Source organism: Ursus arctos, chromosome X (genome assembly GCF_023065955.2).
Source record: "Ursus arctos isolate Adak ecotype North America chromosome X, UrsArc2.0, whole genome shotgun sequence".
Lineage (NCBI taxonomy): Eukaryota > Metazoa > Chordata > Mammalia > Carnivora > Ursidae > Ursus > Ursus arctos.
In genome coordinates, this window is record NC_079873.1 from 104,072,933 (window position 1) to 104,086,040 (window position 13,108).

General features: G+C 39.5%; 1 protein-coding gene across 1 annotated transcript; it reads right to left on the reverse strand.

The window, feature by feature from the left end:
- Positions 1–3,336: 3,336 nt before the first annotated feature.
- LOC130542557 (synaptonemal complex protein 3-like) lies at positions 3,337–12,491 on the reverse strand. Its single transcript, XM_057306429.1, has 8 exons — positions 12,368–12,491; positions 11,427–11,496; positions 11,240–11,274; positions 9,155–9,272; positions 8,180–8,279; positions 6,319–6,417; positions 3,520–3,624; positions 3,337–3,390 (listed from the first exon to the last, which is right to left on the reverse strand). Exons 1-8 carry the CDS (start codon positions 12,489–12,491, stop codon positions 3,337–3,339), a joined length of 705 nt encoding a protein of 234 aa, XP_057162412.1.
- Between the last annotated feature and the right edge of the window lie 617 nt (positions 12,492–13,108).

Sequence of the window (13,108 nt, forward strand, 5' to 3'; positions counted from 1 at the left end):
TAAAGGAAAAAAAATTAAAGAATATAAAATCTATCTTATCCGTGTACCCGCTTGTATTTATTCATTAGTTTACAGAGCCAATTCCAATAAAAATATGATTTCAGAAGAAAATGTACTCCACTGCCTTATAAAAATTATTGAAAGTAAACATGAGATTGTGTTTTTGAATAAATTAAACCGCCTAAAATCACTGGGAGAACAAAACTACATATATAAATATCAGTGCTGAGACATGGGTTTGTGAATATGTCGTTTCCACAAAGACATCAAAATGTCATTTAATTGGTGTTGGTTCACTATTAAATGACACCTGCCCTTAGCATTGATTGAAAGTATTTCATTAATATGCACATATACTTAATCACTTATGGTTTGAGTATTTCACATCTGTCTTCAAAGATAATCTACCTACATAACGTACTTAATGATCAAACAGTTGACATTTATTTCATCCCCTGACAACCTCAAATGAGGAAATACATACTTGAAGCAACTTTGGCTGATATTCTAAGGGGAAGAAATTTTTTGCCGTTGTATTATGATTATTTTTGTATTGATACATAATTTGCCATTATATATTATTTGTATACACATTACGATTATATATACTATGTATATATTCTAACATATATATTCAACTTTACTTTTTAAAGCAGGTTTAGGTTCACAACAAAATGGAGCAGAATTTTTTTTTCCACCCAGGTTAAGTGGGTTTTACTTCAATTTCATTTTTCCACTGCCTTTTACTATAGTTGCTTTCAGGGAGAGCTCTCAAAGGAAAGATGATGGAAATGAATCTTGTACTGGCTTATTTAAACCAAAAGGTATTTCGAGAATCCAATAAAACTGGGTAGAATTCAGTTCTTGGTACTTGTTTTAAGTATTACTGGCTGCCATAAAGAAAGGTCACAAGAAGCTATGGTACATTGTTAAGAAGGACAATTTTCTTCAGTCCTCAGTCCTGACCCAGTCCTTATGCTCAGTGTCTGGTTAACTGTGGACCTTCCGTCTGAAACCCAAACACTGCAGGACCACCTTCCCCTCCTCTGTCCCTCCTCACACATCTGCTTCTTCCCTTTCCTCCTCCAAAACAAATGAAGAAACAAAAATAACATCAGAATCAGACCTATCAATACAGAGATCAAACTGATGGATGCCAGAGGGGAGAGGGGTGTGGGAGGGGCATAATGGGTCAGTTATGGTTGGTGACCCATCGCAGCTACACTTGGGGTAAGCATAGCATAGCTACTACAGTAGCACGCTATATTCCCTATGCTGTGCCTTTTATTCCCATGACTTATTCATTCCATAACTGTATCTCCCACTCCCTTTGACCCATTATGCCCCTCTGGCATCCATCAGTTTGTTTATTCATTTGTTTTGTTTTTTAGACTGCACATTCCACATCTTTCTTAACCAGTCATCTACTGATGGACACTTAGGTTGCTTCCATATTTTGACTATTGTAGGTAATGCTGCAATGAATATAGGAGTGCATATATCTTTCGAATTAGTGCTTTCATTTTCTTCAGATAAATAACCAGAATTAGGATTGTTGGATCTTATGCTGGTTCTCTATTTTCTTGAGGAACCTCCATACTGTCTAGCAATGTTATGTAATAACTGTCCCCAAGCACAAGAGGGAGGAAGAAGAGAAAGACCACCTGTCAATCCAGGTCCAGAGGCAGTGGCAAGGTGAGATGATCCCACCTAAGCTTCTCTTAGGAGCATATATATAGCATAGCATATAGAGATGTTGAATCACTATGTTGTAAAAAAAAGGGGGAGAACTACAAACAGGGAGGTAGAGGTTGAACGTTTGGGGCAGGGGGAAGAGGAGAAACAGTATAGTACAGTGGTCAAGAGCCTGGACTCTGGAACCAATTTTGGGGGGTCCAATCCTGGTTGACCAGTACTAGCTGCGAAGTCAGGGACAAATTGTTTATCTCTGTACCTCACTCGGTTTCCTCACCTGTGAAAGGAGACGAGACATAATAAGAGTACTTGCCTCATAGAGTTGTTTTGAGGATTAAATAAGATCATATATAATAAGTTTATTTAAAATGGTTCAGAACAGTACCTGACACACAGTTCCTATATAAGTCTCTGCTCTAATTAATATTATGTAGATGTTGCAGTTATTGGGAATGACAGAATCCAGGGTATGACTATGTAAGTGAGTGACTGAAGTAGGGAAGAGGACAAAATTATTGTTGGAGATTAGGTCAAGGAACAGAGAGGCTAGTATCATCTGTATACATACTGAAATGACCAAGAATCAACACATGTTTCAAATGTTTCTAGAAAGAATATCTCTGGGACGCCTGAGTGGCTCAGTCGGTTAAGCATCTGCCTTCAGCTCAGGTCATGATCCCAGGGCCCTGGGTTCGAGTCCCACATCGGGCTCCTTGCTCAGCGGGAAGTCTGCTTCTCCCTCTGCCTGCCACTCCCCCTGCTTGTGTGCTCTCTCTCTCTCTCCCTCTCTGATAATAAATAAAATCTTTAAAAAAGAAAGAAAGAAAGAAAGAAAGAAAGAAAGAAAGAAAGAAAGAAAGAAAGAATATCCCTTCTATAACTACCGTTAGGAAGGATTAAGTGATTAAGTATATGTGCATATTAATGAAATACTTTCAATCAATGCTAAGGGCAGGTGTCATTTAATAGTGAACCAACACCAATTAAATGACATTTTGATGTCTTTGTGGAAACGACATATTCACAAACCCATGTCTCAGCACTGATATTTATATATGTAGTTTTGTTCTCCCAGTGATTTTAGGCGGTTTAATTTATTCAAAAACACAATCTCATGTTTACTTTCAATAATTTTTATAAGGCAGTGGAGTACATTTTCTTCTGAAATCATATTTTTATTGGAATTGGCTCTGTAAACTAATGAATAAATACAAGCGGGTACACGGATAAGATAGATTTTATATTCTTTAATTTTTTTTCCTTTAGGAAAAGCAATGTAGCCTTCTTTCTGTACTTGTGCTTTGAAACTTTTGGGACTGATACAGATCCACTGAGGCCAAGCCTAAAATTAAATCATCCTTATTGTTAAAAGTTAATTGACAGTGTTAAGTACAAAAAGTCATCATTACTAATGAAGGGTTGAGAGTTTAATACATATAATTGTGGAATTGCTGCTACCCACATAACTGTTTAGGGTTTGGGGTTTTAACAGGAAAAGATTCTTGCACTTAACAAGCAAGCTATGATAAACAAGATGTACTGATTTCAACTACAGTTTTTAAACTACTACAACGTGGTTCAGTGTAGCTAATGTTATACTTGTATCGTAAAACTTAGGTTCCTGTTCTTTCTTCAAAGTCATCAGAACAACAGGGAATGAAGAGACTTTTGAACAATTGCCAGCTCTTGCTGTTGCTGTTTCAAGGAAGGAAATATTAAACATTCACATGTTATTTAGGTAATTGTTACATACATTTTGGCAAACAAAATACCCCAATGCTCACACCCCTCCTTAGTTCTTAATATTAAATACACACTACTTACAGCTTCCCTCACAATTCTGTTTTGCAACTTGGTCATTTCTTCCCTAACTTCACTTTGTTCATCAGTGAGAAGATGTTCATGGTCCTTCTCTAAGTCCTGCATACTCTAAAACAAAAAGCCTAGGTCAGTTATAAACCACCACTTTTCCTCTCATGCTCCAAACATGTAAAATTAAAAATTTCAAGGGGTGCCTGGGAGGCTCAGTCAGTTAAGCGTCTGCCTTTGGCTCAGGTCATGATCTCAGGGTCCTGGGATCGAGCCCCACGTCTGGCTCCCTGCTCAGCAGGGAGTCTGCTTCTCCCTCTCTCTCTGCCCCTCCCCCTGCTCGTGCACATGCACGCGCGCTCTCTCTCTCTCCCCCCAAAAATAAATAAAATCTTTAAAAAACTAAATTTCAAAAGCAACAAGTCTTAATAGTCAAAGGATGCTCTTTATTTATTCCAAATAAAATATTATACCTAATACATGGAGATAAAAATACCCACGTAAGAAATTTTTTAAATGTTGTGTTTGAGTCAAATATTATTACTATAGAGGCATGACCGTAGTACACTTTGCTCGAAACAATGGGTTAATAAACAGTTAAGGTCAAGGTGGAGGAAAAAAAAGAAAAAGACTGACAGTCCCATAGAATGAAATACCATAATTTTTAAACTCTCTAATAAGCTTTCTTTTTTTTTTTTTAAGATTTTTATTTATTTATTTGACAGAGAGAGACAGCCAGCGAGAGAGGGAACACAAGCAGGGGGAGTGGGAGAGGAAGAAGCAGGCTCACAGCGGAGGAGCCTGATGTGGGGCTCGATCCCACAACGCCGGGATCACGCCCTGAGCCGAAGGCAGACGCTCAACCGCTGTGCCACCCAGGCGCCCCTCTAATAAGCTTTCTAAACACCACATAACAGTGCACTTATAATGAGTAAAAATCAATGTAACATGATTCCATTGGAGGGAATAAAATGATCTGTAACATGACCTCTTTAAGTTATGAAACACAAGCATGTTCTAAATCTTTACTATTCATTTAACAAACAGTGATCTAGTGCATACTATGTAAAAAGTGCTGTTAAGTGCTGTGGAGGAATTTGCAAATGAATGCACGATCTCTTCCTTCCTTATTCCAGTGAGAATAAAAAACGCGTAAATAAAAACAACACCAAAACTTTGTAACAAGTAAGGAAACACAACTTGCCATGAACTGTGTACTGGAAAATAAGATTGATTCTGATTTAGTTGGCAAAAGAATAAGATTTCAGTGGGTAAAGGGAAGAGGGAGTTGAAAGCACTCTAGAAACAAGGAAGTAATGGTGAGTTAGTGTACTGGAGGGGCGGGAGGAAAGGAGGAATATAAGTATAAAACTACAAAGGGAGTCTTGTTACAGGGCAGACATTGACTACCTGAGAGTTTAAAATGGGAAGCTACGTATAACACCCAGAGCTCGTAACTAATGAATCACTGAACACTACATCAAAAACCAACGATGTACTATACAGTGGCTAACTGAACATAATAAAAAAAAATAATGAAAAATAAAATGGGAAGCTAATGACAGGTTTTCGGGAGGAATGGTATATGTTTTGGAAGATCATATTGCAGAACTGTGAAGGATGGACTGGAGAAGAGAGAACTCAGATGAGAGTTTAATAGTATAAGCAAGGAATGGTGAGATCCTGAACGAGGGCAGTAGCAGTGGGAATTCAAAGAAAGATATTAAGGTACAATTGCAGAGGTAAAGTACACCTCCCACTCCCTTCCGCCGCCCCCTCCCCCCCTCCCTCCACCCCCCCAAACACCACCACCACCCCCCCCCCCCGCGTACACACACACACCAAGAAAAAAGAAGGGGAATGTGCAGCATCCCATCACCTCCTAAATAAGTATATATCTGCATGAAGAAGAGGTCTGTGTCACTGAGGACAACTTACTAATGTGCAAATATCACAGCAGATCATTCTCAATTCACAAACGTTTAGTCCTCCTCTGGCTTTTTCATTCTGTTATACATTTAGACCTTCCCTTATGATTTTAAGTATGTATATAAAGTCATTATTAGTCTAGTATTCCAAAAGCAAATATGCCATAAAACACTCATGTAACACATTTGAATATAAAAGTGGTATTCATCAATTACAATTGCCTACTCATGTTTAACAAAAACTGTTAATACAAGTAAAAGACATGTAGAAGTGATTTATAGACCTCCTAGTTTCCACTATATATTTATGGCTGATCTCCTCAAAACTGATTGCTGGACAACAAATTATGATTAAAGTGTTACTAAAGTACCAGTTTTCTTCACAATACATATATTCCTAGGTAAAATTCCCACTTTACAGTTCCCTGTTTTAAATGACTCCCACAAAACTATTAATTAATCCTAAAATAAAAATGCATTTACTAATTATGTTAAATCCAAAGCAACGAATTCCAAATGGAAAATGGTTAACAATTTAGATGTACAACCTAAATGGTTCCCCCCCCCATAGATTTGGAAAGAAACAATCTGTCTTGTACCTTTATATACATATTACATATTTTTTAAATATTTATTTACTTATTTGAGAGACAGAGGGAGAGCAATGTGCACATGGAAGTGGGAGGAGGGGCAGAGGGAGAGAATCTTCAAGCTGACTCCCCGCTAAGCAGGGAGCATGAGGCAGGGCTCGATCCCACAACCCATGAGATCAGGACCCACAGCCTGAGCCAATACCAGGAGCCGGTTGCTCAACCGACTGAGCCACCCAGGCGCCCCTACATATTTTGTTTTATAAGAATGTATGGCATTGCCAAATACAACAGACCTTTAAGAATTGCTCATATAAATTTTTAATTTTTTGCAGTGTCTGGTTCTGAACAATTCTAGCTTGTTGAAGAACCTTTCGTTGGTCTCGGAACATACCCTACAAATATAAAAGAAAAGGGTGATAAAATGTGGGTAACATTTAATGTTTAGAAAACATAATTATACATAAAGTTTGAAAGGAATATTCTTTAAACCGATACTTGTTAACATTTCCTGTTTTAACAACTTTTATGACCAAGTTTAGATAATTGTGTTCACCACTAGTATACAAAAACAATACGATGATCCTACCTAGCAGCCATTAAGTAGGAAATTGTCTGTCTCACCAATATCGAAAATATGTTTTAATTTTTGACTTCAAAATCCACAAATGACCTTTCCAATAACGTGTTTGCCACAAGTAGGCAAAAAATCTATACAATAATCCTTCCTAACGGTAGTTACAGAAGGGATATTCTTTCTCTTTCTTTCTTTCTTTCTTTCTTTCTTTCTTTCTTTCTTTCTTTCTTTTTTAAAGATTTTATTTATTATCAGAGAGGGAGAGAGAGAGAGAGCACACAAGCAGGGGGAGTGGCAGGCAGAGGGAGAAGCAGACTTCCCGCTGAGCAAGGAGCCCGATGTGGGACTCGAACCCAGGGCCCTGGGATCATGACCTGAGCTGAAGGCAGATGCTTAACCGACTGAGCCACTCAGGCGTCCCAGAGATATTCTTTCTAGAAACATTTGAAACATGTGTTGATTCTTGGTCATTTCAGTATGTATACAGATGATACTAGCCTCTCTGTTCCTTGACCTAATCTCCAACAATAATTTTGTCCTCTTCCCTACTTCAGTCACTCACTTACATAGTCATACCCTGGATTCTGTCATTCCCAATAACTGCAACATCTACATAATATTAATTAGAGCAGAGACTTATATAGGAACTGTGTGTCAGGTACTGTTCTGAACCATTTTAAATAAACTTATTATATATGATCTTATTTAATCCTCAAAACAACTCTATGAGGCAAGTACTCTTATTATGTCTCGTCTCCTTTCACAGGTGAGGAAACCGAGTGAGGTACAGAGATAAACAATTTGTCCCTGACTTCGCAGCTAGTACTGGTCAACCAGGATTGGACCCCCCAAAATTGGTTCCAGAGTCCAGGCTCTTGACCACTGTACTATACTGTTTCTCCTCTTCCCCCTGCCCCAAACGTTCAACCTCTACCTCCCTGTTTGTAGTTCTCCCCCTTTTTTTTACTACAGTTCAATACTCTTTCAGGATTAACATCCCGTTGATCCCACGACTTTTCATTGTCCCCAGGTCTCCACTCTCACATTCTCCCTTTTCCTCCTTCTTGGCTTAAATTCCATGGCCCGTCATCATACCTATGCACTTGCACATGTACTTTGCCCTCTTTTTCACTCTGTCAGTCTGCGTGGCTAAATTGCAACCCTGGAAAATCCAACTCTCCAGCTGCTCTGCCACAACCATGCAGAGTGGTCTCACTTTAAATTCACGAATCACTATGACACTAACCTAAATCAGACTCATAATGCTGCTTGGCAGTGATATTTCCCTAGCCCATTCGCTGGCCTGCTCTCAGGAAACAATTTCAGGACTTCTTCTCTGCCCCCCCAAAGGCAACACCTCCTCCACCACTCTAACTCTTAACTGGTGACCTTCCTATATCACTAAATAGACAGAAGCAATCCAAATAGAACATTCAGTCTCCCACCGCTACCTCTTCTACCCACCTTTACCCATCTGGGCTCATGGACTCTACATTATCTCCTGTGTTTTTCATGACCTATTGCAACTTGAAACTTTGATACAATAAATAAATCAATTTTAAACCAAGGCTGATACCAACAGCTAGTTTTTCTTCTTGTTCCTGGGCTTTCCGCATGTCTGTATCCCACTCCCAAAACAAAGTCAGAAACTGCTGAGAATATTTGAAATGAAGATTCTGCCTGTAAAACAATAATGAGCACTGTCATACTTCATAAAGATATGAAAAAATTAACCATATTCAAAACAAAATTGATTTGACACAATTCGCACTATAAAAGGAGAAGGCAGTAATAGCATAATAGCCTCTGAAAGCATCTCATGGGAAACAGAAAGGGTATATGAACAATTTACTCTTATTCCAAAAGTATTGTTCCTAACTGACCAATATATAAGCTATCTCACATGCCTTACCTCTTAAAAACTAGTGAGGATTTACTGTACTATCAACTTTCCAGAAAAAAAAATCATTTCATCTAAAAGCAGTTTACTTTTCATTTCTTCTTACTGAAGAACATGCATGCTCTGATATGATAAATGGATTCAATAAGGATATCATATCCATTTATCATGGAAGATTTCCAAACAGGAATATTTCACTTAAATATTTCCCCTCTTTGGCACAACAATGATTTTTAAGAAAGAACAGTGAACACAATTTAGTGAAAATATGCAAATTATTTATGATATAAGATTAACCTTTTCTACATAACTGAATACAGTTAACAAGAATAATGGTTTAAGACATTTACCTGAAGTTCAGCTACTGTAGGTCTAGAACAAATATGAATTAATGTTATAGGAAGAAAACTCACTTGTTATTGGAAAGGGAAAAAAGGTCATCTTTATTGGTTTCTAGGAAATACATCTCAATTCTGTTAAGGAGTGAGGTTAACAGAATTTATCCGCTTAGGGAAAAAATAAGTAAAATCTATTTTTCACTGGAAAATTCAATATAATAGAATTTGCCTTAGGTTATTTGCAACAATGAATACTAAGAAATGATACAAATGTCATCGTGACTTAAAAAAAACAAAAACAAAAACAACAACTTCACCTTTGTTCTTGTTGTATTTTCCAAACACGCTCAATTTTTTCGTTAGTGGTTTTGACAGAAGCTTTTGCATTCATTTCGAACATTTTTCTCTTTGCAAGAAGGGCCTGTTTAATGTCAACTGTATAGAAAACATTCATCGAAATTTAGTGTTGAAAATCATTTTGTTTTCATATATACAAATCAATATGGGTAAATGTTGCCTCGGCAATGTGCAAAGACATAAAATTTATTTTTTTATTTTTTTATTATGTTATGTTAGTCACCATACAGTACCGTATGGTGACATTTAAAATTTGTAATACAGGCATCATAAATGTCCAATCACTATGTTGTATGCCTGGAACTGATACAATATTGTATGCCGATTACACGTCAAAAAATAAAATAAGTAAAATAAAAATTATAACACAGGCATCATTTCAAAAAGCAAGATTTGCTCACTATTTTCTGTAAAATCTTTCTAGTACTAGTATCCCAACTCTAATTTTTCTAACTGCAGGTCACCTTTTCGTTTAGACATAATGAAAAGGGGATAATAATCAAGATATTTTCCATTATCAAAATGTGTACGGAGACTCCCAAAGACAGACTTTAATTTCCTTGTGAGAAAACGGCTAAAAGGCAAATTTTTCTAAATTTATAAAATATCCTCCAATTCAAGGGACATGTTTAGGTGGATTACCATTAGAATGCATTATAAAAAATGCACAAACGTATTTTCTTAAAAACGATCCTCAAAAGGATAAAAATAATTATATCGCACATTTAAAAAATTATTTTTCAAGCAATCTAGTGAGTGATGCTTTTAACTGTTTTACTACAAGAGACAAACGCTGCGGGTGTAAAAATTCTATTTAAATAAATGAATTCAAAAACATTTTTTAAATATTTTCACGGAGCTTTTTAACATAACACTTTTATCCGTTAAGTGCTGCATTTCACAGACTCTTAGTACTTCAAATAAAACTTTGCAAATCATATGATTTGACTTGATGGATCTACAATCAATAGTTATTTTTCAGTAGTCATGAAGGATCTGCATTATAATAAAAATATTTTATCCATCCGGAATTCATCTATAGTAAGAAGTTTATTAGACAGCTCACAAAGCAAGCACTTTGTCACCACCAAATAGAGCAAAGCTTTCAAAACATACTTTCTGGTAAGGATGATCTCTATCGAAGAGCCGTAAATTGACGTGAACTCTGCTAAGTGTGCTGCCCTGTAGTGCAGGTGGTGTAACTGACATCTGACCGAACAGCATGAAACTTAGGAGTTTGGATATGATTATATATTTCTCACTAGCTAGGAGAGTTCTTTAGTTTGCAGCTACACAGTTTGCTAATGAAAAAAAAAAAACAATAAAGAGGGTTTTTGGGGGGGTTTTGTTTTGTTTTTGTTTTTGTTTTTTAGAGGATTCAGTGTGTGCTGCTACTCCAAAGAATAGGACACCGGAAAGTTATGAAAAGTAACTAAATTAAGAAAACTTAAACTTGACATTAGATACTGATATATCACTAATCTGTGCACACAAAAGGAGGTACAAACTTTTCTCCGTCCATTTTCTTACACAGTACATTATATGTACACATGTATAAAATAATGGCATCATTCTTACCTCATCAATGTTAGTACCATTTTTACTTTTCCACATCAACAATGGAAAAGGTCAGTAAAGAAACTTGCAAAGTTGAATCACACTAAATACTTGTGTAGTATCCTACATACGAGAACAAGGCAGTAAAATCAGTGTTGTAGACCTCTCATTAACATTTCCATTTATAAAAGCTGTATGGTTTGGGACACCTGGGGGGCTCAGTTGGTTAAGCAGCTGCCTTCGGCTCAGGTCATGATCCCAGGGTCCTGGGATCGAGTCCCGCGTCTGGCTCCTTACTCAGCGGGGAGCCGGCTTCTCCCTCTGCCTGCCTCTCCCCCTGCCTGCCTCTCCCCCTGCTTGTGCTCTCTCTCTGCCTCTCTCTGCCTCTCTCTCCCTCTCTCTGACAAATGAATAAAAATAAAATCTTTTTAAAAAGCTGTATGGTTTAAAACTTTTTTTTTTCCACTGCAAATATCACTTAAGCATACCTCCAAGTCCTTCCAGCATCTGCTGTACTTCATTTCTGTGAAGAAGTTACATCAAACATTATTAAGGATAAACAACGGTCATATTTGTTTTGGAAGAAATGTCTCATTCTAGGATTTTACAGAGAATAATTGGTACGTTAGCCAAGGTGCCTCGATCTGGAGACTGAAAATGCTACGAACACATTACCCCACATCTTCCTCAAATGTTTCTGTGGAAGGCCTTTTTCGCCCATGTTTATCGGTTACTGGATTGTCTCCTGTGTTGAAATAAAAGTGGAAAACATTTTAAAATGAAGCATGGTGGTGGGCATTAAGGAGGGCATGTGATGTGATGAGCACTGGGTGTTATACGCAACTAATGAATCATTGAACATTTTATCACAAACTAATGATGTACTACATGTTGGCTAACGGAATTAAAACAATAAAACGAAGTATGGCATTTTGATCAGTTTTCAGGGAGCAATATCCTCACTGTGGAGTTTTTTAGGCCTCTTGCAAACAAAAGTTTTTTAAGGCAGACATAGGAAAGGAAGCATGTATGTGCCAGGTCAGCTGAAACTGGATCAGGGACCAGGACCATGCCATGGAGACAGTGTTACAAGCCTTTCAAGGTTAATGGCAGAGCACATCACCCAGCAGGTGTGAGATATTTTGGAAAGAAAGACTGTGGGGGAGCAGAAGAGCTGCTACCTAAGCCTCTGTAATCCCGGTTTGGGACGGGAGGATCAAGTGGACAACCTCTGGTACATGAAACTGCTTTTTACACACACACACACACACACACACACACACACACACACACACACGCAGAGACCTACACAGAGACAGACATACGCAGAGACAGAAAGACAGACAGACCCACACAGAGACAGACAGACACAGAGAGAGAGAGAGAGAGAGAGAGACCCACACAGAGACAGACATACACAGAGAGAGGCAGACAGACCCACGCAGAGACAGACACACACAGAGACAGACAGACAGACACACACACACACACACACACACACACACACACACACGAGGATTTTAGTTTTTACAACGCGGAGGACTCCAAAGCAGTGACCTGCCTCGTGTGCGGTATCTACAAGTGCTGTATCTGCAAAGGTGTGTGATAGACAGTACCTTCAGCCTCTGGCCCACTCAGCTCTCTTCTCTCTTGTCTCCCAAAGTCATAGGCTGCCATACCCTGAGCCTCCACTGGGGCCTTCGCAGCTCTCCCCGGGCGCTTCCTCCCAGCCGGCGCCATCCCGAGGTGTCTCCTGCACCTTGTGAGCGCAAACACGCATTAAAGAAATGGGGACATGGTCAGTGAGCGATGCCAGGCAAGGGTCCTCTGTGCAGATCAGAGTGGGCGTGTCCTCGTGTCTCTCGTTGGACCGGGAGGGGACAAAGACGACGCGGACGGCGGACGCCTACCCGCCCCCGCCCCCGCCCCCGGCTCAGACCCAGGGCACGCGACCTGCCCCGGGGCATCTGAGGGCCAGGGCCTTCCGCCACATTCTTGCCTCTACGTTGGGACGGAGGCCATCCCCACCCCTAGGTCCTCGCGGGACAATGTGCTGGTCTGGAGGCCCAACCGTGGCCGGGACAAAAATAAATGTCCCCTCCGAATGGATGGGGAATAAGCGTTCTGCCCCTGTCCGGGGACGGTCAGGTCTGGGGGGGAGGGGGGGCTCCTCGACACGCCATCTGGACCCCAGGATGACCTCGGGGGACCAAACTGTGCGGCCGGGCGGCCGGGCAGGAGGGACAGACGCAGACGGCCCCTCCTCACCAGGTGCGACCTTCCCAGGAAGTGGGGACCGTCAGACCCGCTCCCCGCCCTGCCGGCCCTGCCAGCCCTGCCCTCAGGGCCCTCGTCAT

Bases quoted from the DNA above. Each gene is read 5' to 3' on its own strand.
- LOC130542557 (XM_057306429.1), bottom strand. From the start codon at position 12,491: ATGGCGCCGGCTGGGAGGAAGCGCCCGGGGAGAGCTGCGAAGGCCCCA. The intron at 9,273-11,239 runs GTATGCTTAAGT...TTTTCTATACAG, and splicing joins GATGCTGGAAGGACTTGGAG to TTGACATTAAACAGGCCCTT. The intron at 3,391-3,519 runs GTAAGTAGTGTG...TCCTTGAAACAG, and splicing joins ACAGAATTGTGAGGGAAGCT to CAACAGCAAGAGCTGGCAAT.